The sequence below is a fragment of the Phytophthora parasitica genome, assembly GCF_000247585.1.
Source record: "Phytophthora parasitica INRA-310 unplaced genomic scaffold supercont2.28, whole genome shotgun sequence".
Lineage (NCBI taxonomy): Eukaryota > Oomycota > Peronosporomycetes > Peronosporales > Peronosporaceae > Phytophthora > Phytophthora nicotianae.
Window position 1 is genome coordinate 438,745 of NW_008649014.1, and position 23,761 is coordinate 462,505.

Here is a 23,761-nt window from a genome sequence, read left to right on the forward strand (position 1 = left end):
CGGACTGTTTCAGTCGGCAGTCCCGCGCGAAGTGGCCCTCGCGCCCACAGTAGAAGCACTCCGTCACAGGATAAGGCTCGAATGGTGCCTTCTGCGTCTTCGTCCGAGCTTGGTGCCTCTCCAGATTAAGGAGACGAGCATCCCTCGTCGCGTACACCGGGTTGGTGGCACCGGTCGTGCCCTGCCCACCGCCATACTTGGCCTCCACTCTTAGCGTCTTGGTCGGACGCCGGAAGTGCTGATCTCCGCCGGGTCTCCGTCCACGCGTTCCACCCCGGTCGCTGCTAGCCGTTCAAAATGTCGTACCGTCGCTCGTACCTCCCGTCTTATCGGCAGGTACCAGTTGAAACCCTGGCGGAATCGATTTCCACCACTCCGTCGAACCGGCTCCACCGTTACTTGCCTTCCCTCCGTATCGTACCGCGGCCGCTTCTGGGGCGCACCCCACGCTGGTCCGTACCCAGTCATCACACTCTTGGATTCGCCGTCGATCCCTAACTGTTCCCGTTCATCGCCTCCTGCCGCCGCCGTTAAAGGCCTGCGCCCTTGCTGCGCTTCGCGCTCGTACCAGCGAGCCATCGCCGTCTCGAGGCCGACTCCGTATCCATCGCCGTAGTCACCCACGTGGGGGGATCGCCAGGTTCACCGCCTCGTCCAGCGTTCGGGGCCTGTGTACCCGCACGTGCGTCGCCCCCTCCGAACTGCGCATACCCTTCTGGAACGCGCTAACCAGCCAGTCCTTGCCAACGTCGCCGTTTTCTCCGATCTCGCGCAGCGACTGCTCGTATTCCACAAGCCGCTCGCCTCTCAATTGTCGCCTGGCGTTGAGTCGATTGACCACTTCAGGTCCCGTGCGGTGCGTCATGTACTTGGCGCACAGCATGCTGGCCAGCGTATTGATGCTCTCTTCCTCAGGCGAGACAGACTCCATCACCGTCGCGAACCAGCGCCTCGCCTCACCGTCCAGTTGCGAAGCAACTTCGTGGTAAAGTTGGTCGTCTCTCCATTCCACGCCCATCGTCACCACCAGCCGACGAACCTCGGCGTGCACCATCTTGAGCCACATCGTGACCGGCATGTTGTCGTCCAGCCCCTTGAACTTCATGTGTTTCAGGGCCTTCGCCTTCTCGCGCACGATTACTTGTCGTGGCGGCTAGTCTCTTCCGTCTGTCGGTACGTCGTTCGCTGCTGCCGCTGGTGGAGCGCGGCTGGGGCCGCCACCGCCCTGTCCACCGCCGTTTCCCGCCCCCGTTAAGTTTATCGTCTCCACTGCGACGCCTGCATCCATCTCATCGTCCGCGCCAGCGCCCGCATCCGTATCTGATCTTGCGCCCCCAGCCGGTGGTGTGTCGTTACTCCGTCCGTCACGGCCTCCGCCTGATGACGCGCTGTTACCTCGCCCGACTCCCTCCGAGTCACTTCTCGCGTTCCTTCCAGCACCAAGACATCCAGTACTCCCTCTGGTCGGCTCGCCCCCATCCAGGCTGCAGAAGGTGAAGCCGCCCATATCCAAGTTCATCGGTGTGCGTCCTGTCGACGGCCGGATCTCGCTCGTCTCCAGCGTCACCACGACACCGTCACCCGTGTCCACAGTCGTCGCCGCTCCCGGCTGCCGTTGCTTCTTAGCTGACGCCTGCACGGCGCTCGTAGATCGCTCCGTAACCGCTGTCATCGTCAGAATTTTACAATCCAAATACAGCCACCTCTGTTAGCCCTCACCCTTTCTGACCGTTTCTTTACTTCGCTCTCTGGAGTCGCTCGACTGCCACTGGTTCCCGGCAATCACAGCTAGGTTCCGTTCCCCATTGTGTCCTTTAGCATGCAGAGACCACAGCAAGGTCCCCGCCGTCTCCCTCCGTGGGGTCGTCCACTAACGACAAGCCCGGAGTAACCACAGCTAGGTTCTGCCCGGAAGGCGCCTGTCATGACCTCCATGTAGTTATTGTTCACTCTGGGACCTTTCTTCTTACTCGTCCACGCCACCTGACACCCTTGGACAGGATCGTGGTGGCGTCATCACCTAGGTGGCGTGCGATCCCCAGGTAACGTATTGAGGCAGTACGGAGGAGATCTACCAGACAGCTACTGGTCGTTGGATCAGCCGCCCAAACGGATAGGAACAGCGAGGAGGACACATTATCGGCGACCGGCACCCCCGGGAAGGGTCTGTGGGCTGTATCCCGCAAGGTAAACCCGTATTTTATGCAACATGCAGTGGGCGTGAACTCCGTACGGCAAGCCGTATTCGTGTTCTGCCTCCTCGGTCGTCAGCTACGACCCCCATGGTCTCTCTCCATGGTCCTCGCCACCCTACTGACCCGTCCGCCCTCTTCTGACAACGCTACCCTGCCTCACCTTTGCCCTTAGAGAACCCGTGCTTCGGCGCCACTCTCCTTTGTTTAGTCTTAACTGTCCTCCGTCCGGGAACAATCTTAACTGAGGGTCGAACGGCCAGCCGCACGCTCGTGATCCTCCTACGAAGTCTACCGTCGCCTCCTACTCCTACTCCTACTCCGAGGGCCCGTTGCTATCCTACTGATCCTCGCTAGGCGTCGCCTCGCCTCCTCGCTCTTCGTCCTCGCTAGGCGTCGCCTCGCCTCCTCGCTCTTCGTCCTCGCTCGTTTATTGTGCACGTCCGCTCTCCTCGCGATCTTCGAACGTCGCCCAACTTCAACTACTACCTCCTGTCCTCGGTGGCACTAGCCCACTGACTCGCTCCCGCCACCGCACTGCATCCACAACACTCACTCGCCACCGAACTAACTGGTGTCGTCCACGCCAGTGTCGACCGTTAAGTCGATCACTTCAACTTGCCGCCCCTGCCAGTTTGTCGAGGCCGCATCGTAGGTCACCCTACTACAACAGGAACATCAAAATATTGACCTCGATCTGACATGAGGAGGGATGTTATTATAATAGATTCATATCAAAGCCCGGGCATCATTGTGACAGATGGCCCTGCCGTTTATGAAGCACTAGCGTTAAAAAGTGCCTTCATTGGTATCGATCGGAGCTCCTTCCGTCATTAAACACGGAGGAAACTGTTCGTGAATGATGCAACAAGTGCTTACGTGGCGACTTGAAAGTACAACAAGTTTTAAGCTCACTAGAAGTGAGGAGTGCATCGATACCAAGAAGGTGTGACAGATTAAAGAACCTGCTGTTTATATTGTGGGTTCTACTCAAAATTTCCGTTCTTTGAATGAACTCCCCCAAATCGCCCATACTGACCGTTTAAGTACGAAATAAGATACAGTAATGACTTGGATTTGTATGTGGGCGATTGTCCTCCCGCTCCTCAAACAGACCCAAATCGGCAAATTTGGACGAAATTCACAATAATGGGCCCGCTTTCGTAACTCATGACCATCATTCGGCTTGAAGCCGATGATTTTAACAATTAATCACCTTACACCAACACAAATAATAGTAGAGCAGGATTTATAATGATTTCAGGTGAAGCATTATGCAAGTTAGACGAGATACTTCGCATCAAGAGTTCAGCGTGCATCTTCTTCATGGTTCCTGCAGACTGTTCGAAAGTAGGGGTGCACGTAGCGTTTCATCCTTGGAGAACAGTAACTCGGCCTTGTTATCTCGGATAATTTCCGGCGGGATGTAGAACTTCAGTGCCAGTGACGAAAGCACCACCGACACAGATGATAACGCCATCGCAGCACTTGCAAACATTGGCGGGATGCTAAAATTCACGGGGTACAGAACACCAGCAGCGAGTGGAATCAGCAGGCAATTGTAGCCGAATGCCCACACGTAATTCAGTCGAATACGGTTGAAAATAGTGCGAGACAAATGCAACGCAGTGACCACATCCACTAGATTCGACTTCATGAGCACCATGTCAGCGGTCTCGACTGCAATTTCCGTGCCACCTCCAATAGCGATTCCAACATCTGCTTGAGCGAGAGCAGGCGAGTCATTGATCCCGTCACCGACCATAGCGACAATACGGCCAGAGTCTTGCAACTCCTTGACTTTCGACGATTTCTCGGACGGAAGTACATCCGCCATGACGTTGTCCTGATTAATTCCGACCTGCTCAGCGATAGTATTGGCAGTTTGCTCATTGTCACCAGTAACCATCCAAATATCCAGTCCCATTTGACTAAGTTTCTTCAGCGTACAACGTGCCTCCTCTCGAGGGGCATCCGCTACGGCAAAAACAGCATTAAGCTCGTCGTTGACGGTCATGTAGATCGACGTTTTACCGGAATTCTGGAAACGATTCGTAACTTGCTCCAACACGACGTTATCCAATCCCTTTACGTTGTTATCTACCATCCACGCCATGTTACCGATGAGAACTCTCTGCTCGCTTACAGTACACGACATTCCTCTTCCAGAAACACCCTTGAACTCCGTTGGTTGTTCAAGAGACGACGAAATCTTCTTAGCGTAGTCAATTATAGCCTTGCCTAACGGATGTTCACTACCAAGTTCAGCTGAGCCGGCAAGTAGAATCAGCTCCTCAGCTCCTCGTTTTTGGCTGACCACGTACTCATCTGTCACCACAGGCTTCCCCACCGTCAGAGTCCCAGTCTTGTCGAAAATAATCGCGTTGACATTATGAGCAGCTTCAAGAGCTTCACCTCCCTTGATCAAGACCCCATGCTGTGCTCCAACGCCCGTTCCAACCATCACAGCTGTAGGTGTCGCCAACCCAAGAGCACAAGGACAAGCGACAACCAGCGTCGCGATTCCAAAGTCCAGTGCAAACACAAACTTGCCATCCGAATCTGGGATCCAATTCTCTGGAACTGCGTCTAGAAGACTTAGAACGTACCAGATTATGAAAGTCAAGAGTGCAAGAACAACGACCATCGGGACAAAGATGGAGGAAATATAGTCGGCAAAAGCTTGGATTGGCGCTTTAGACGTCTGTGCGTCCTCCACGAGACGAATGATCTGGTTCAGAGCTGTGTCGCTGTCAATACCCGTAACTCTCATATGAAATAGACCATCGACGTTCAACGTAGCTCCCAACACGCGGTCACCTATAGCTTTCTTGATCATCTTTGATTCTCCAGTCAGCATAGACTCATCAACTCGTCCTTGACCGTACACAATCACCCCGTCGGTAGGCACAGAAGAGCCGCGAACAACTCTCAAGACATCTCCGCGTTGTACCAACTCAATCGGGACTATTTTCTCTTCCTGAACATTAGTTCCGTCTGCGTTGAAGACCAACAACGTGGCTGATTTAACTTGGAGCTCCATCAATTTAGTCAACGCCGCTGAAGTTTTCCCCTTTGCAATAGCTTCCAATAGTTTTCCAAGAACCACAAACAAGATCAACACAGAAGATGTCATGAACATGTCCATGTTCGCTATATCCACATCATCCAGCACGATAGCGCGAATAACAGTGAACCAGCCGTAGATATACGCCACGTTCGTCCCCATAGAAACTAGGAATGCCATGCCCAGCACTCGGCTCTTAACACCTTTCCAAGCATCAAAATGAAAGCGACGAGCTGAGTAGAACTGCACGGGAGTCGCTAGAATCGCCACAACCAAAGTCTCCCACGAAAGATCAGGTAGGATCTCTGCCATTAGACCATGTTTCAAACGAGTAATGTTCTCGAAAACCAACATAAGTAGCAGGATAGGAAGCGTGAAAAGCAGCGCGATCGTGAAATCCACTTGATAGCGTTTAATTTCCTTGATACGCTGGTCGTCGAGAGCTTTTTGAGCCTTAGCCCCGGTCACATACGATGCCTCATAGCCGATATCTTCCACGACTTCAAGTAGTGATCGAATACCAACCACCTCCTTGTCAAAGTGGACCACAGCCTTCTCAGTTGCAAAATTCACAGTGGCAGACAACACACCCTTCGTGTTTTTCAACACGTTCTCAACCGAGTTGGCACATGAATTACACGTCATTCCACTGATCAGTAACGTCGCGTTGGAAGACGTACGTTTATCTCCTGCCATGAACGCAGCTTCATATCCGACGCTTTCCACCACTTCGATAAGTGCGGGCATTTCAACTACGCTCTTGTCATACCGCACGACAGCTTTCTCTGTCGCGAAAGTAACCACAGCAGATATGACGCCTTCCGTCTGCGTCAGGGAACTTTCAACTGAAGCTGCGCACGAGTTGCACGTCATACCACCGATCAACAGTGTCGCGCTGACAGAATCGTCACCAGCGTCAGCAACTGGGATGCTAACGTCGTTCGTCAGAGTCTCGAGTTTTTCAGATTGCTTACAACTCAGTAAGTCATCGGTCGGTGGGGGGTGATACACAGAAGCCTTGTACTTCTGCCCGACGGACTGCACCACATCAACTACGTTGGCTTCAGTGATATGGCTGTCCGTCTTCAAGCAAACGGTAGCTCTCTTAGTCTCAAAATTCACTGTAGCGTTTGCGACTCCGTCCGCTGCATTCAACGCATCTTGAACTTTTCGGACACACCCATTGCAGGTCAGACCAGCGACGTCGAGACACACCACACGCTCGGTGTCACCGTGAACTTGGTCTGCGGGGCTACTTGGTGCACTTATAACCCCCCAGTAGTCTTCACCCTGAGCATCGGACGCAGCCGTCGCCATCCTATTCTTCAATCTTGTGCGCACAGATGCAAATTGGACATTGAAAGTGAAAATCTGCGGCCTGGAGCAGCGTCTTGACCCGTGGGTTTCCACTCGGTTGACGTCACGAAGACGTCATCAGAAAGAACTTGACACGAGTGGGATGCGGTAAACCTGCGACGAGGAAGATTACGTTCTTGACCCGGGTCACAACGCAATCTTCTGTATGACTGGAACACAAAACAAACCATAGCTGGGACAGCAAACAAATCTACACAAAACGAAGCTAGATTGCCGCCTACTTTTCCTGACCAGAACACGCTCATAACGATAGTCGATCCATGTCGCCTGAGACTCGCCACAGCTCCTCTAGCGTCTGGAAACCGTCCATTTTGAGGTCCGACAACCGGCCGACGTCGCCGATCTCGTTCAAGAACACATCCAGACTTCCACGGCCGGCCAGATTATCGCCGCTGCCGGAGCTGCGCAGTCTCCGAGCGGCCGACGCTCGAGCTGCGTCGATGCTGAGTCTTGGCTTGACCTTCTTCAGAGAAGGTTCGTTTGTTCTGCCGTGTTCCCCGTCGTCATCCTCATCGGCCGTATCATCGTTGGATCTAGTAGAGCCGGAATTGCTACTGGGCATTGGAGGTCTCTGGCCAGCTTGGAACCGCTGAGCGAAGGCTGCGGCCGGGTTGAAGGCCTTAGGTGGGCCAGCTTGGGCCATCTTACTAGAAGCACTCGGCTGTTCCTTTCGCTTCTGCTGTTGCTGCATATGCATGAAGGCTGCGACAGGATTACTGTTGCCCGCAGCTGGGGACGCCTTGGCCGCCTGGCTACGGGCAAACATTGCCGCCGGGTTCGACATTGGCTGAGGCATTCGGCCGGGTCGCGGCTCCTCTTTAGGCTGTACGTCACTCGATCTTGACTGCTTCATCTGATGCTGGTGATGTACCGGCGGCTCCTCTTCTCGGTGTGGTTGATCATGCTCGTGTACACGACCGCGTTGTTGCATAGGGTGGGGCTCATGTTGAGGAACGTGATGAGGGAAATGCACCGGTCGATCCACATACTGGTGTGAGTGTTGCTGTCGCTGGGCGAAGGCTGCTGCGGGGTTACGCATGGTATTGTTACTCGGATGCATCGGGTGGCTAGACGACGCTCCGCCGTTCATGTTTTTATTCGATGGGGGCATACCGTAGTCGTACGACATCATCTGAGGGTGCGGCGAATGGGCCATTTGCTGATGGTGGTGCGGTGATACCTGTGAGTCATTGTACATGGCCCCTCCACCTCGGTAATTGTTCATCTGCGAGCCATTGCCATACATTGGGCCGTTGTTCATCCCTCCACTGGGCGTCGACGATCCCGCCGAGTACATGCCGCCGTTCATGTTGGAGTGATATCCTGACGACGGGCCTTGGTACTCTCTGTATCCGTCTTGAGATTGTGAATGTTGTGAATGTGCTGACATACCGTTGGACGGCATGTTGACCATGTTAGATCGGCGGTCGACGGGGTAATCCTGCGAGTTATTGCCGGCCATCGGTCCTGAAGGTGGTAGCGGGTGATCATAGACGTTGTTCACAATGTGTTGCTGCATCGGAGGCTTCCTGTAGTGGGCCATTGTGGGATCATATCCACCTCCGCTCATATCGCTATGATACATCATCCCGTTTCCACCCATACTTCCCATCATGGAGTGGTGTTGCCCTCCCGTCTGCATATTGTTGGCCGGCACCATTTGGCCGTTCGGAAGACGCACCATTTGACCACCTTGTTGCTGCGGGTGCATGGAGAACGCAGCAACTTCTTCACTCTTCACCATTCCACCATCAAAGCCTGGGCCTTGCTGCATCATCTGGCCAGGCATCATCACGCCCTTAGGAGTCATCTTGCCCTTGTCAGGTTGGCCACGACGGCCTTGTCTGCAAAGAATAAACAAAGTCAGTGTACCGTCCACAGTGTGCTTAATTGGCCAACACAACGCACCCTTTGCGCACTCGACAGAGCGACTTCCACCGGATCTTGACGGCGTCTTCTGTACGGCCAGGCAGCATGGCGGCGATAGCCGACCAGCGGTTGCCCAGTCTGGCCTGTGCGTCCAGGATCATACGGTCCTCCTCCGGCGAGTACTCGCCACGAACGATGCTTGGGTCCAGGTGGTTGTACCAGCGCTCGCGGCACTGCTTGGACGTACGGCCAGGGATGCGCGTGGCCACTTGGCCCCAATTCTTTCGGCCCTCTGCCACGAGTTCCTTCAGCAGCTCGTCCTCCTCTGGCCGCCAGTGGCCCTTGACAAGGCCAGGGGCCAGCACTTTAGTCCATCGCTGAAGGCATTGCGTGTGGTTACGGCCGGGCACTTCTTCGGCGATCGACTTCCAGTTGCGTTCACCATGGCGGCCCACAGCCTCGCGGAGCTTGTCATCCTCCTCCGGCGTCCAGCGTTTAGGCACGGCCTTGTCCTTGGTCTTCATAATCTGCGGCGACATCAACAACAGCAACAAAAAAAACTAAATATACAGCACAATTACAACTTGACCAACACTACGCACATCATGCTGCTTCTGGCGGGGCACGCCCTTGATTTCTGTGAACACGCGCTTGCTTCCCGTCTGAGTCTGAGTCGGTCCGTTGGTCTTCGACGTGGACGTGGTGGCCGCTGCAGGTTTACTGCTGACCACACTGGGCCCGGCCTGGCCAGACTTGGCCGCGTTGCTGCTGCCGTTGGCCTGACCTTCCGTGAAGAGCAACTTGCCAAAGTCCGAGATTGAAGAGCGGCCATCGCCCTCCATGGGGAAACCCTCTACGAGCTCGCCCATGAGCTTGGAAATGGACTCTCGACTGACGCTGATGCTCATGGCCCTTCGGTCCTGAAGAGCGAGAGATTAGCTATGCGCTACAGAGAACGGGTGGAGGATGTCTTACACTCCGCTGCGCTTTGGGCTGCCGCTGTCAAATGCGCACAAGTGCACGACAAAAGCAACAAAATACGTGGGGGTTCGACGCGTGGTGTTCACTCCTTTTCCGCCGACGTCTGACGGGCCCATTTATGTAAGATCCGGGTCTGGCTCTCTGAACATCAGCTGTACCCCTCGTAACCCGAATCGTACCCTCTCTGGATCTGCCAGATTACATTTACCAAGTCAAATGGAACGCGACAGCTGTTCGGACACCCCAGCAAGCTGTTTATCTTGTACTCCGTATGTCCAGTTATGTTGCGTCCCGTCCAAATGCCCGTAACGAGTGTAACCGCATCATCGCGGCGATCTTTCGCTGCGCACCAAGAGACACCAGAGGAGACGCGACGAGCTCCATTCTCTAGACGCCTCTCTACTAGCAGCCTCGTGTATCTACCATGTCCTCTGCATACGGCTCGCGTGGTGGTGCCAAGGCCAAAGGCGCAGCCGCTAAGAACAAGAAGTTTGAGCTGACGGAAGAGCAGAAGCAGGAGATCCGCGAGGCCTTCGACCTGTTTGACACGGATGGCAGCGGTACCATCGACGCTAAGGAGCTTAAGGTAGCTATGCGTGCACTGGGCTTCGAGCCTAAGAAGGAGGAGATCAAGAAGATGATCTCGGACATCGACAAGGACGGCAGCGGCACCATCGACTTCACCGAGTTCCTCGAGATGATGACGTCCAAGATGAGCGAGAAGGACTCGCGCGAGGAGATCCTCAAGGCCTTCCGTCTCTTTGACGACGACGAGACCGGCAAAATCTCCTTCCGCAACCTCAAACGTGTGGCCAAGGAACTCGGCGAGAACATGACGGACGAGGAGCTTCAGGAGATGATCGACGAGGCCGACCGCGACGGTGATGGCGAGATCAACGAGGACGAGTTCTTGCGCATTATGAAGAAGACCAGTCTGTATTAGGGAGGAGGCCACTTGCCACTCTGTAGACAAGAACGTTCCCTTTTGCTCCATAATACACCATCTTTATGCATCAAACATTGCCAATGTATCTATTCAAGTGCTTTCTCCTTGTTTACTTACTCCTCGTCCGATGAGAAGTTAAAGTCGCCCACTTCATCAGCAGCGTCCACTGCTGCCACCGACTTCTTAAACTCCTTGAGCGACATCTTTTTGACCTTGGTCACAGTCTCTTCGTCCACGGGCGTGCCGTTCTTCTTCGCGCGTTGTTTCTTCTTTTTGTTCTTCTTCTTCCCTTCTTCAGCCGGCTTGGAGTCATCCTCCTTGTCCTTAGATGCTTGGGCCGAAGCGTCCAACTTCTCCTGCAGATCCGACGCGTCCTTCTCGAAGATCTTCTTGACTGCAGCTTCACGCTCAGCACGTAAGAAATCATCCAGCTGCGCCGTATCCTTCGGGCACAGGTCCAGGCCGCTGCGCTTGGAGCGGATCCAGTCTGCACGCTTCTTTATACTGTCACTGAGTCCACGTGCTTGGGCCTTCCACTTGGGAACTGCACACGCGTGTACGAACTTGTTGAGAGTGAGCTGCAATGGCACTGCGAACTCCGGGAAGGCCACGTTGAACTTGTACACATCGCACTCGCGCTGTAGCAGCTCAAAGAGCCGTACAATGATCTGATCGTGTACGCGCTTGGCGTCCAGAGCCGTCTTCGCCAGCTTCACGCTGAGCTCCAGGTCCACCTCAGTAGTAGGATTGCTGCCCTTAGCAGCCTTCTTGGCTCCGCTAGATCTGTACGACGACTTGAACGGCTCGAGTTGCAGCACTTCAAGCAGAGCCGGACTCGTGGGGATGAACGAGTTGGTAGCGAGCGCGAGCTGCTGCAACAGCTTCACGCAGTGGAAACGCAGCGCGGCAAAGCGTAGCGTGCTCGATAGTCGCACAACGGCGAGTAGGAGCTGACTCAAGGGGTACACGAGCGCACGGAGCTGGTTCTCGGCCGGGTACGCGCACACGACGGCAGTCCATACACGCAACTGGTTGAAGAACTGCCAGTTGAGCACAGCCTTGAACGAGTCCGGGCCCGGAGATGTGATAGTCTTACGCACAGCAATGGCCAGCTCGCGAATGTACACGAACGCGTGCTGGTACGAGCTGCTGAGGTCCAGGCCGAAGAGCTCGACCACACAGTTGCCCATGAGGATGTGGTGGGGCAGCGTCACCTCGTTCGTGAACTTGGTATTGCGCATGTACGTGACGTAGATACCCTTCAGACAGAGTTCCAGGAACGGGAAAGGCACAGCCAGAGCCATGTCACGAATGCGGACGAAGGCCAGCATGCACACGTTGGCGTTCAGCGACTTAGCCCACAGTTTAAGCAGCGCCTTGAGCATCCGACGCGAAGTCTTGGGGCACGGCACGACAAACGGGATGTAGTGCGCCAGCTCACGCAGCACGAAGGTCTGGATGTCCTGGCCGGTGGTTTGTTCGAGCAGGTAGCAGGCGCAGCTGAAGAAACGGCGGATCACCAGTGAGTGTTTCTTCCACTTCTTGTCGTCAATCTTAAGCTTGGAGTCTTCCTCGGACGAGGATTCAAGCGCCACCAGAGCGGTCAGAGTCTCGTGAGTCTTGCGGAACACGTTGACCATCAAGCGGTTGTACACGGCGCTACTCTGCACGTCGAACGTGATCTCGCCCTCCTTGCTGGAGTCCGCAGCGTCGCTGGAACGGCAGGCGTCGCTGAAGATCTTCATCAAGCGACGCAGACCCGAGACCGACTTGGCCTCAAAGCACTCCTTCTCGGCCTTCTGCAAGATGGCCATGGTCACGACGGTGCGGCCAACGCTCTGCTCCTCTTGTTCCTGCTCCTGTTCAGCATCCTCCGTCTCCTCAGCCTCGTCGTCATCGTCATCGTCGTCATCTCCACCAATCGGAGTGCCGGACATGTAGCGAGGGTCTAGAGCACTCTCGTCCTCCTCTTCACTGCTACTACCGTCGTCCACATCATCGTCGTCCTTCTCCTGCTTGGCCTTTGCCTTGCTCCCATCATCGCTAGCGTCATCGACCACCTCATCATCGATCTCCTCGTTGTCCGAGTCCAGGAAGTCGGCGTTCAGGAAGTCATCCACGTCCATCTCGTCCAGCATGTCGGGCTCGTCCTTTTTAGCAGAGCCACCCTCGGCCGCAGCGTTACGCAGCTTCTTCTTGCTGGGTGCATCGCTGTTGCGCTCGAAGCGGTTGCGCTTCTTGTCCTTCATGGCCTGGAATTTCTTCTTGGCATTGCGCTGCTTGATCTTCTGCTGCAGCAGACCCTTGGCCACGAACTTAGCCTTCTTCTTCTGTGCGCCCATTGCTGCTGTCGAGGTGATGCACTGCCAGCAATCTCAACAAGCAAATGCTTGGTTGGTTGTTGGCAGGGCAAAAAAGTGGTGTGTCGCACATCACATGTAGAAGCTGTACCAATGGCTGCCATAAAAGTGGACCACTTTAAGTGGTACGAAGTGGTACACGCGCACGGTTTCTGTGTTCTCAGTTTAGTGACACAAGTTGAAGTTGATCATCACTCTTTGCGACGCTAACACTCTGAAGAGGGCAATGCTTGCGGAGGAGCGTCTACTGCTAGGAATACCCTGACGTCTATGGGGGCCAACGCGACATCACCGGCGCCAGGTTTCCTCTTGACTATCAAAATACTTTGAAGTACTCACGAGTGGTGGTGAATGGACGCGGTGGTTGCTCTCTCCCCAGGAGCGCTTGACGAAATCCATCAACCACTACGGTTAAGAACAGGCGGAAGCGCGATGCATGTATCCACGGTCAGGTTCGTCTTCGAGCTGATTGTCGATCTGCAATCTCGCGTTGGGTTGCATTGCTGGTAGAGAGTCTCCTACTCACGGACACTTCCCGAAAACAGCGCGACCCAGTTCAGCCGCTCACGGGTGCGACTCGAAAAGGAGCGACTACATCGCCGTCCCCAAGAAGACCATGGAAACGTGCAAGTGCTGGCGCGACTGCAATTATTAACATCATTAAAGCCAAAGGCTCAATGTGGCCAGCTGATCCCTCACCAACTGCCGCTCATGTCATAAATAACTTGCATGTCCGAGACACTGCTGGTACGTTGTGCATGTCTCCATCAACAGCATTGGCTTAGGAGGGGGCCCTAGCAGCTGTGCGCTTAGGCTTCATGAAACACCGGAAAATGCCCCGCCGTAGAAGCCACCTCTGGACGGAGGCGTTGTCAGTCATGCAACACTAAGACGTCGGGTTTAATATCGCCTCTGCTTGAGCAGTACCGCTTTCTTTAATACAAGCGGCGCCAACAGGACGCACTCGACAGGCTCACTGACGAAAAAAAAGAAGTCAGAAACGCCTTCGATCTGGGCACCATAAAAAAAACGTTCAAGCACTGCCAGGTATGGACTTTAGTCTTGAATTCCCCTTATCTTGACTTGCCAGTTATCAACGTAATGGTGCATGACGCCACCAATGATGGCGGGCAATAAAGCACACCCCGAGAACATCGAGAACAGCGAAAGTGGTTGAACTGGGACACAACGACGCCATGTTGCTAACAGCCAGTGGACGCACCTTTTGGGCCAATCCGAAAGGGCGTCTAGAACGAAAAATCTGATATTCAACCAATGGTCGCCCACCGAATCTTCGAACGAAACTGTAAATTTTCAGTTCCTCACCAATTGCATCCGAAACTACGCCTACAACAACACCATCGTTCGCAGGGATCCCTTCGCGCCGTCGCTGCAGTGAGTAATAAGCGGCCAAGCATTTCCGCCCAACGCCAGCTTACAAAGAGACGAGCCCAGCACCGGCCCTGCCGACACGACACTTCCGCTTTAAACCGCCCGCACGCATAGGACACTAGAAAGCAACGTAGCCATGGGGGCCGCCATTATGAAAACCTGCTTCGCCGGGGAGCCCTTCGAGACCCCGCACCGTCACCATCAGCACATGTCGCACCACGACGCGCGCCGGCGCTATGAGCAACAGTGCACGCGCTCTCTGGCCAAGACCATGCCGCCGTCAGCCACGGCGGTGACACCGCATGCTCGTCGCGTGGACCGCCGCAGTGCTGCCGGCCTTGAATCCCCTGACAAGGAACTGCTTGCCAAAAAATATGCGGCCCGCCGCGCGCTGGATCTGCCGCAAACGGCCGTGCATCTCCAGAAGCTCGGCCATGACGTGGCCAAGTCCAGGAAGAGCCCGGCCAGCTCGGTGTCGTCCGAGGCCGCCACCATGTCTGAGAGTTCGTTCGTGGCCGACTCGCCCTCGCACGCGATCAGCCCTGTGCGCCGCTCCAGCCCGACGGCCGCAGGATTCCGTGCACTCCTACCGAGTCAATACGTCCTCGAGTGCGTGGCCGGCAAAGGAACGACCTCCACGTGCTACAAATGCAAGCGCAAGACCGACGGCCGACGCTTCGCCTGCAAGATCATCGAGAAGAGGAAGCTGGCCCCGTCTGCCCGGAAGAGAATGGAGGTGGCCGCTCAGTTACGCCGCGAGGTGGACGTGCTGCGACGCGTAGACCACCCGCATATCGCCAAACTGGAACAATCTTTTGAGGACGACAACTACTTGATCCTCATTATGGAGCTCATGGAGGGTGGCGAGCTGTTCGACGCCATCGTGGACAAAGGTCGCTTCTCGGAGCGTGAGGCCGTTCACGTGGCCCGCTGTATTCTCTCCGCTATTCAACACATGCACGAGCGTGGCGTCGTTCACCGCGATCTCAAGCCGGAGAACATGCTTCTGGCCGTGTCAACACGTCGAGGACGTCGTCAGGACGCGGCCAACCCACTGAACATCAAGATCATCGACTTCGGCTTCGCTAAAATTCTTAAAGAGGGCGCGACATCCACGTCCTTCCTGGGCACGGGAGGCTATTTGGCCCCCGAGATTTTGCTGCGGCAGCCGTACGGCACCTCGGTGGACATGTGGTCCTTCGGGGTCTTGACCTACTTGCTGCTCTGCGGCCGACTACCATTTGCAGCTACCACTCAACTACGACCAAACCAGAAGATTCAATCGCTGTACAAACTCACCTTCCCTAAGAGGTACTGGCGCGGGGTGAGCCCCGTGGCCATCGATTTCTTGCAGCGCGTGCTGGTACTCAACCCGTCCGCGAGACTTACGGCCACTGAGGCACTGAACCATCCATGGTTACGGTGCTAAAAGTGGCTCAAACACAGTGTTAGGTATTTATTCAATGCAGTTTATTGATTTTGCAACTAGAGTTAGAGTTACGGTATCCGTTACCGTTTAAGGTGGCTAATGTATCGTAGTGATAGCAACGCTAACAAACGGAATACCACGATGAGAATGCCGAGGATCAAGACGTTCCTGCCAATTTGATCCGACTTCATGTTGAAGGCCAGCTCGACGTACTGCTTCAGAGTAATGTTGCCGATAGTAGGCGGCGCGTTCTTCAAAACTTGACAACCGAGGTTACTGTTGGTTCCATCGGGGCAGTCAGCAAAGACCATTGCAACAAGTGTTGCTATACTGTACGTAGGCGGCGAGATGTAATAGATCCACTTGTAACCTAACGAGATATTATTCGCCGGAGGGTTGAAGCCTGAGAACAGCATGAAGATGGAGCTCAGTAATGCCCCAGCAATCGATGCAACAGCTACACTAGGCAAGGCAAACACCAAAAGTTGACCGAAATACACGAACAGTAGAGCGTTGAGAGATACCACAAGCCAGTATTGAATAAACGTTTCAAAGCCAGTAAAACCAACACTTGGGTAGAAGATAATAGTGAAGGCGAGAGCTGACAGTAAAACATACGGGATCTCCACCAGTGTACCCGCGACAAAATACCATAATGCATGGTACGTCTCGGATGCTCGTTCACGGTAGAATGCCGTACGTTCGTCTGCAGCTACAGGCATGACACTGTTGAAGCCGATGATTCCCAAGAATACAGTACTGATAAACACTAGTCCAACACCTGCGTTTGCACCGGTGAAGGTCGTGTAGTCGGTTGCTTGATAGATGACGCCGAGAATTGCACCAAGCATCACACTGATCATCAAACGAGTAAGGTTGTACGTAGGAGTTCGCCAGTACATGTGGAAGAACCGACGACATAGCAAGTCAAACTGCATCATCCCTGTCGATGCGAATTGGTTCGAAAACTTAAGCTCAGGAAGGTCAGCAGACGGTCGAAGAACTCCATCTTTATCCAGATTTTTATCCATACTAGTCTTTAATTCACTTTTTGAAAAATACTCAGCGAAATCCATCCCAGTACCAGAACTAGCACCCACTCCAGCGCCAATGCACTCAAGCATCCACGTCGCGGGGTTATATCCAGGCTCGATTGGTGTCACTCCTGGAGCTGTTTCAAAGTAGTTGATAAGGTTACTCGAATCTTTACCGAGTTCTCCGAAAAACACCATACATCCACCACGTCGAAGAAGTAAAAGAGAATCGAAAAAGCTGAAAACCTCAGAGCTAGGCTGGTGAATTGTACACACGATTGTTCGTCCAGAGTTGGCGATTTTGCGTACTCCATTCATGATGAGCTTAGCCGATCGTGCATCCAAACCACTAGTAGGTTCGTCCATAAAGATGATACTAGGTTGCGCAACAAGCTCGACACCGATAGTCAGGCGCTTCATCTGCTCAGTTGATGACCCACGAATGATCTTGTCTGCAATGGGACCGAGCTCTAACAGCGTAATGCATTCGTCTATCGACTCCATCTTCTCCTTGGTGGAGACACTGGCACTCTGTCGTAACATGGCCGAGAAGACTATAGCTTCTCGAATTGTTGCAGACTCCGAGTGGATATCCATTTGTTCGCAATAGCCTGTACTTCTACGAATGGAAAGATCATTGGCCGGGTATCCATTCAGCAAGATTTTGCCGCGGATTTTACCTCCAGTTTTACGTCCTGCGATGACGTCCATGAGCGTGGTTTTACCAGCACCAGAAGACCCCATAAGTGCTGTCATTGTTCCAGGTTTGGCGTATCCAGAGACACCTTGAAGCAGATCAATATCTTCTCCTTTCTTACCACCAGGCATGGGGACGGAGTACCATAAATCGTGGAAAGCTAGCGTGACAGGTGGAGCTCTAGATCTCGGGGTTACGATCGGAACAGTGACGTGTTCTTGAGGTGCAGGAGCCACCTTTATGCTACTTATCTTGGCATCTGGAGGTCCCTGCTTAGCATCAAGATCAGCTTGTACTACAGTCGTGCTCTCCGGGCTCTCATAACGTTTGTACTCTAGTACAAAATTTGCTGCGAGAACGAGAATCACATACCCGACGAAAAAGTAGAGCCACCCCAAGTAGATCCACGCTTCTTCCGTTGGCAAACCAGACAGTTTAAGGCTGTATTTACCAAATGTTGTTCCGAAATGAGCGCAGTAGTCGATGCCTCCATACACGCAGACATCGAATTTTGGAGCCAAATACTGGTTAATGCTGAGCGAGCGAATACTCCACGCGACCGAGTCGATCCAGTAGAACCAGATGAAGTAATCGGGAATATCTGTCTTCCTCAACAGAAATCCTCCGAACATGACGAAGAAGAGAATGGAGACCATCATGACGGGCTGAGCGATCGTGATACTTGGAGAAATGGCCGACAGGAAGAAAAAGTACGCTGTGAACCACATTTGACACAGGAAAAGTGTGACTAGAAACGAGATGAATCTGTCCGCGAGAGCTACGTATCCTCCCATCCAGTAGACGATCGACCCGAACAAAACCGTCTCAAAGATGGCGAACGGGATCTGCGTCAATGATGAGGCTAACACATAGGCCAATGACCGGAAGAAATTCGCTCCGCGTTGCTTGTAAAACACACTGCGAGCTTCCATGAACGTTGGTAGTTGAGCAGCTTGGCCCATCGAGAGGAACATGGTACATGAGAAGAGCAGGCCGAGGATCAACTGGCTGTTAGCGTCGTTCATTTGCCAGAATACAGAGCCATAGAGCAACCCCATGATCAACACCATAAAGCCTCGTCCGATAAGGAACGTTCGGTCTCGGAGTTTGATCTTCCATTGACGACGTAGTACAGTGCACAAGTCGTCGAGAAACGATTGTCGGAACACGCACGGGTCTTGAAGTGGGTCGAACAGGTCCGATTTGTGGTCTGGACGAGTTCTCATATAGGTTAAAGTATCCTGGAAGATATCAGACTGGCGGAAGCGCTCTGCAAAATCCACAGACTGGAACGGGATGTCAGCATCTCTAGATTCTTCACTAACGTAGGCATGTTGCTTGTCCGTTCCAAGATCTAACAGAAAATCTGCCACATCCTTGCGAGGAGGACAATGGAAACCCATTTTCTCGAAGTACTCCTGCACTTGTTCACGCGGGCCATGGTACATGATCCGCCCGTCGTTCATGATCAAGATGTCGTCAAACAGATTGAATACTTCCGGTGGCGGTTGTAGTAGAGAAACCACGATATTCGCTTTGAAGTGGCGAGTTAAACTCTTGAGTGAGTTGACGATATCGTACGTGGTCGCAGCGTCAAGGCCGGTACTGATCTCGTCCAGCAACATGGCACGCTTACGACCGAACGTCATTTCTCCCGTTGTAACACGTTTGCGTTCACCGCCGGACACGCCACGGATCATAGCGTTGCCCACCATTGTGTCTTTGCATCGATCTAAACCGAGGGATTTGACTCGAATATCCGCGGCGAACCTGTGTTGCGCTGTCATGACTTTGACAGCGCGTTCGTGTTGCTCTCCTGTACACTTTTCGAGCGCTTTAAGCACCCAAGGTTCAAGGTTTGCACCTCCACAGCATCGATGAGCGAACTCAAACGTCTCCTGCACTGTGAGCTGAGGATAGTGATCATCTTTCTGGTTCGTGTACGCAATGAACCGTGGCAAGCGGGCCAGCAGCTCCGATCGTTGAACGCCATTGTACGTGATCTCGCCGGACACTCCGATAGTCTTGTTCATTGGAAATCGACCGCTAAGGATCTTGAGTAGTGAAGATTTACCTGAACCAGGCTGACCTAGTACTAAAGTGATTCGTGTGGGCTTGAAGACGCCCGTGACGCCACGCAGGATCTCCTTCTCGGCCGTTTCTTGGTTAGAGAAGCACTTCATCACTCCCTGCTTGATTTGTGTCCAAATAGTGGGGACTTGAGGTCCCTCTGACCCTGGTCTTGCCAGTGGGAGACGCGCTGAAATATGCAAGTCACGGAAGAAGATCTCCACTTCTGGAATCGGCCGGCCCAATGTACTCTCAACCGCAGCCGCCACGCTCTCGTGCATTGCAAGCATGCCACCGGCCAGCAGGCCGTCAACGCTGGAAACGTCCGGGTCCTGCGCCATGCTGGACAAGAAGGCTCGACGTGTCGGTAGTTATCAACTTGATTGGCGTTCTGCTCCGATCTCGGTCAATGGGAAGAATGAGCATCGCGTTGCGCTACCAAATTGTGCAGCAACGGTTTGAGACGGTGCTGCATTGGTTTCGCTTCTTTGATTACGGGGTGAACTCTACTTGTGGAGCTTTTCATAGCTCCATCGGTTGCAGACCTGCCATCGATTCGCGTTTCAATCCGGCCTGGAGGTGGTGGTGTTGTGGCCACTTCATGACGACCATTCATCGTCTTCAACACTGCGTGGGGCTACGGCCCGTGGATACTTTCATCGAGCATAATCAGGATCGCCCCGGTCTCTGGTAATCAGAGCTCGCCGATTCCGCTGTAATCAAGAAATCTGAATCCAAGCGCTCGGAAGTGCCAAGTTGGCACCACTTCGCATTCTCCTCTCGGCTATGTGGTCCAACAAGCACGGCGAGTCGCTGGGTCTGTTCCCGGGTCGTAAGACGCTCGGCCCGCTATTCCTCATGACGGCCACGCCCGTGGCCGCTACGCTCATCACGCACGTGTTCGTGGCCCACGGCGGATCGGTCGGCTCGTTCCTCGCGTCAGGGAAATCGCTGGTCGAGGTCTGGCCGACGCCCTGGGATCCCACGGCCTGGAAACTCATCGGTAGCTTTATGGCCACGCAACTCGTGCTTATGCGCATGGTGCCTGGGCGGCCGTCGTACGGGCCCGTGACGCCTGGCGGTAATGTACCCGAGTACAAGGCCAACGGCTTCCAGTGCTTCGCTCTGAGCTTGGCTCTGTTCCTGTCCGGTGCATTCGTATTCGACCTGTACCCAGGAGGAATCGTGTACGACTACATGCCGGAGATTATCTCGGCGCTCAACGTCTTCAGCTTCATCTTCTGCCTCTTCCTGTACGTCAAAGGAGCCTTCCTATGGCAGTCCTCAAGTGACTGCGGAACGTCTGGCAACCCCATTTTCGACTTCTACTGGGGCACGGAGCTATACCCCCGGGTACTGGGCTGGGACGTCAAGCTCTTCACCAATTGTCGCTGTGGCCTCATGTTCTGGGCTGTGGGCGTGCTCTCCTACGCGTGTAAACAACGCGAGCTCTACGGATACCTGAGTGACTCCATGGCCGTGAGTGTTGCGCTGCAGCTCGTGTACGTGGCCAAGTTCTTCTGGTGGGAGGCCGGCTACATGTGCAGTATCGACATCATGCACGACCGCGCGGGCTACTATCTCTGCTGGGGTTGCCTAGTATGGGTTCCCTCTGTCTACACCTCGCCGGCCATGTACCTCGTGCAGAACCCCATCACCTTGGGTACGCCGTTGGCCCTGGCAATCTTCATTACCGGCGTCCTCATGGGTACGTACAGATACTAAAACCTTGCTAGTATGTCGGCAATTAACTTAGTTTCTTGTTATTTGTTGCTACAGTGGTGATCAACTACGACGCCGATCGCCAGCGTCAAAGCTTCCGTGCAGCCAATGGCAAGACGAATGTGTGGGGACATCCGGCCGAGTTCATTGTAGCTCGCTACGAGACTGAGAAAGGTGAGAAGAAGGAGAGTTTGCTGCTCACGTCTGGTTGGTGGGGGCTGTCTCGCCACTTCCACTATGTGCCCGAGGTGCTGGCCGCCGTCTCCTGGACGATCCCAGCACTCGCTTCAAGCCCGGCCCCCTACTTCTACTCGATCTTCCTCGCCATCTTACTCACGGATCGAGCTTATCGCGACGACGCCCGTTGCGCACACAAATATCGCCAGGACTGGAAGAAATACTGCGAGCGTGTGCCCTCACTCATTCTACCTAAACTCCTGTAGGACACTACATTTTTTCTTTAGAAAATTCAACGACGGTCATGTTACAGCTACGATTGCTCAACCACCTTTCTCAAACTTTTATCTGGTTATTTCTTTCTTCATCAAGATGAAGGAAAAAGACTTAAAGTTTGTTGATCATTGGTTGCGCTCACGAAAAAATTCCCAAGTGACGAGCATTACTCCGATGAATAGCGCGTGGAAGCTGGCCAACGATCAATGCCCTGCCCTTGCCATTGACGAGGGCCCGCTTATCCGTATTTCTGCTGCGTACACTCTCGGTAGTGGTTTGGCTGGCAACTTACTATTATATCGTCGGCCTCAGCTTGTGGAAGAGTGGCAATGTCTTCAAAAATGTGTCTGCAACTCGCATGCTGAGCTGTGAATTGTTGGGGCGCCTGGAACGGGAAAGTCTTGCGCAGCATTTGCATTTGCTTGCTCGCTGGACCGAACCAACTGGGATGTTGTGTGGATTCATTCTCCTAAACGTGGTGGTCCATTGCAGTGCATCCTCTTTAGTGGTGTCAATGAAAAGAGGACGCGTACGACTAGTGTCGAAGAACTGCCAGGGTTCTTTCAGGTTTTGATGGAGAGGACGATTGTGTTCATCGATGGATACGACGAAGAAAACGACAGCGAGGCAAGCATTCAACGTGCATGCGTGACGTGGAGAGTAAAAGACAAGATCAATCATCGTCTCGTGGGGTCACCTCGATGATCAAGCCTAGCAGAAATCACTGTCCGCTTTCGTGTGGCTCTGTTCCATCAAAAGTTGATACACCGCTTCTGCAAACGAAGGCAACTTTTGAAACAGCCTCTTCCAAATCTGAAATCATAGATGAGGAACTGCTTGAATTGATGTCTTGGACAAGGGAGGACTATGCGGAGGTGTTGGCGAATGACGATATTTTTTTATCATGTTAGCCAAATTCACGGAAGACTCTGCGCTGTGAGAAGACAGAGAACGATTACTGGAAAATAAGTTTTTCGTCGCCGGCGGAAGCGCCCGATGTATGTTTGATCACAATACTGCAAATGTGGAAGCTTATTTAGCTCGGATGGCTCAATTCATTCGCGTGACGAACTCGGGGTGTATCTCTTCTGGTGATGTGGGGACTCAACTTTTTTCAAAGTATCGTATTCACAGATCAACAATGTCGAAGGAATTCCTCTTGAGCAACTTTGTGGCTGAAACACTAGCTCAGGAACTTGGTCCTACTTTTGCGCAGCAAATATCATCCTTGTTGCCCTTTGGTCGTGATACGGATGATCATTTGTTCAGGTTGTGGTTTTTCGCTACTATGGTTCATGGGGGTGTCTCCTGTTACGACGATGAGGATGAAATATTTTATCCATGGGAAGCCCAACAGATTCTGCACTTTGACCCGGACGCTAAGCTCACGCTAGAAATGACATCACAATGGTTGGCCCCAAAAAGCGGATGAAAGGAGGTTATGATGCAGTTTTTGTGGAACTACGTGAAGTGGATACCAAAATTGATATTGTAATGCTTGTTCGATTTGTTCAAGTGACGCGAGCAGACAAGCATACGTTTGAAAGTGCTTTTTATCCAAATTTTTGGCCAAGTTGGCTAGTGACTTGAGTGAGCATTGGCTCGACGAAGTTGAAGTGTGTTTTGTGATTACGGTGGATGAACTAGAAGGGGGCGAGTTCGAACCAAAATAGACGATATAGACTTTAACAAAGCCGTTGTACAACCTGCGAAACTGTCTTGCACACAAAGCGTGAAGAATCACTCCTGGAGGCTGGGTGTTAGTATAAAAGTCGTCGGGGTTGACTACGAGGATTCTCAAGAGAGAATGACAAAGCGGGTCAAGAGAGAGTAGAGATTCCGGCAACTATCTCGTCGATTCGATGGTCATTTAACGAGACATGAGTCAACACTCGCTATTTAGCTTGCTTTCCGCGTAGTTTGCTTTCACTTTTCAATAGCACGATAAAAAAAGCTCCCAAAGCATCCGGGCTTACCTTTAACCTAAAATACTTCTGTGGTAAAATACCTACCACATAAAGGTGGTAATCAAAACCTCACCCAGGTATTATGTTATGAGGTAAGACACTTGGTCATATCGGCAAGTACACGAGCAGTAACGCTGTAAGTTTGAGACTTACAATCTTGCGCGTTGCTATACACGTGACCAACAAAGATAATCAACAGATCCCT

At 53.2% G+C, this 23,761-nt stretch overlaps 9 protein-coding genes across 9 annotated transcripts in view; 4 read left to right on the forward strand and 5 right to left on the reverse strand.

The window, feature by feature from the left end:
• Positions 1 to 579, reverse strand: part of PPTG_23026 (hypothetical protein) — a gene marked incomplete at both ends in the record, with an annotated part of 2,698 nt that extends 2,119 nt beyond the window's left edge. Inside the window, 2 exons of the mRNA XM_008907997.1 lie at positions 6 to 284; positions 422 to 579. Coding sequence (XP_008906245.1) covers positions 6 to 284; positions 422 to 579 — 437 coding nt within the window. The remainder of the gene's footprint in view (positions 1 to 5; positions 285 to 421) is intronic.
• Positions 580 to 3,516: 2,937 nt separating this feature from the next.
• On the reverse strand, positions 3,517 to 6,576 carry PPTG_12271 (hypothetical protein; the record flags this gene model as incomplete). Its single annotated transcript, XM_008907998.1, has 1 exon — positions 3,517 to 6,576. The coding sequence occupies one exon, from the start codon at positions 6,574 to 6,576 to the stop codon at positions 3,517 to 3,519; it is 3,060 nt and encodes a 1,019-aa protein (XP_008906246.1).
• Positions 6,577 to 6,877: 301 nt separating this feature from the next.
• Positions 6,878 to 9,413, reverse strand: PPTG_12272 (hypothetical protein; the record flags this gene model as incomplete). The annotated part of the gene is made up of 3 exons (XM_008907999.1): positions 6,878 to 8,480; positions 8,545 to 9,032; positions 9,108 to 9,413. The coding sequence occupies 3 exons, from the start codon at positions 9,411 to 9,413 to the stop codon at positions 6,878 to 6,880; spliced, it is 2,397 nt and encodes a 798-aa protein (XP_008906247.1).
• A 382-nt stretch (positions 9,414 to 9,795) lies between these two features.
• On the forward strand, positions 9,796 to 10,513 carry PPTG_12273 (caltractin). Its single transcript, XM_008908000.1, has one exon. It carries the CDS (start codon positions 9,911 to 9,913, stop codon positions 10,427 to 10,429), a length of 519 nt encoding a protein of 172 aa, XP_008906248.1. The 5' UTR covers positions 9,796 to 9,910; the 3' UTR covers positions 10,430 to 10,513.
• Positions 10,398 to 12,841, reverse strand: PPTG_12274 (hypothetical protein). Its single transcript, XM_008908001.1, has one exon. It carries the CDS (start codon positions 12,772 to 12,774, stop codon positions 10,546 to 10,548), a length of 2,229 nt encoding a protein of 742 aa, XP_008906249.1. The 5' UTR covers positions 12,775 to 12,841; the 3' UTR covers positions 10,398 to 10,545.
• Positions 12,842 to 14,102: 1,261 nt separating this feature from the next.
• PPTG_12275 (CAMK protein kinase) lies at positions 14,103 to 16,172 on the forward strand. The gene has a single exon (XM_008908002.1). It carries the CDS (start codon positions 14,321 to 14,323, stop codon positions 15,611 to 15,613), a length of 1,293 nt encoding a protein of 430 aa, XP_008906250.1. The 5' UTR covers positions 14,103 to 14,320; the 3' UTR covers positions 15,614 to 16,172.
• On the reverse strand, positions 15,636 to 19,755 carry PPTG_12276 (hypothetical protein; the record flags this gene model as incomplete). The annotated part of the gene is made up of 1 exon (XM_008908003.1): positions 15,636 to 19,755. The coding sequence occupies one exon, from the start codon at positions 19,753 to 19,755 to the stop codon at positions 15,694 to 15,696; it is 4,062 nt and encodes a 1,353-aa protein (XP_008906251.1). The 3' UTR covers positions 15,636 to 15,693.
• Positions 19,756 to 20,092: 337 nt separating this feature from the next.
• On the forward strand, positions 20,093 to 21,707 carry PPTG_12277 (hypothetical protein). Its single transcript, XM_008908004.1, has 2 exons — positions 20,093 to 21,122; positions 21,194 to 21,707. Exons 1-2 carry the CDS (start codon positions 20,201 to 20,203, stop codon positions 21,577 to 21,579), a joined length of 1,308 nt encoding a protein of 435 aa, XP_008906252.1. The 5' UTR covers positions 20,093 to 20,200; the 3' UTR covers positions 21,580 to 21,707.
• Positions 21,708 to 22,730: 1,023 nt separating this feature from the next.
• Positions 22,731 to 23,041, forward strand: PPTG_23027 (hypothetical protein; the record flags this gene model as incomplete). Its single annotated transcript, XM_008908005.1, has 1 exon — positions 22,731 to 23,041. One exon carries the CDS (start codon positions 22,731 to 22,733, stop codon positions 23,019 to 23,021), a length of 291 nt encoding a protein of 96 aa, XP_008906253.1. The 3' UTR covers positions 23,022 to 23,041.
• Positions 23,042 to 23,761: the final 720 nt, after the last annotated feature.

Excerpts from the sequence above, each read along its gene's own strand:
- PPTG_12273 (XM_008908000.1), top strand. The coding sequence starts at position 9,911 with ATGTCCTCTGCATACGGCTCGCGTGGTGGTGCCAAGGCCAAAGGCGCA.
- PPTG_12274 (XM_008908001.1), bottom strand. The coding sequence starts at position 12,774 with ATGGGCGCACAGAAGAAGAAGGCTAAGTTCGTGGCCAAGGGTCTGCTG.
- PPTG_12275 (XM_008908002.1), top strand. The coding sequence starts at position 14,321 with ATGGGGGCCGCCATTATGAAAACCTGCTTCGCCGGGGAGCCCTTCGAG.
- PPTG_12277 (XM_008908004.1), top strand. The coding sequence starts at position 20,201 with ATGTGGTCCAACAAGCACGGCGAGTCGCTGGGTCTGTTCCCGGGTCGT. Across the intron at positions 21,123-21,193 it reads CATTACCGGCGTCCTCATGG|TGGTGATCAACTACGACGCC; the intron begins GTACGTACAGAT and ends TTGTTGCTACAG.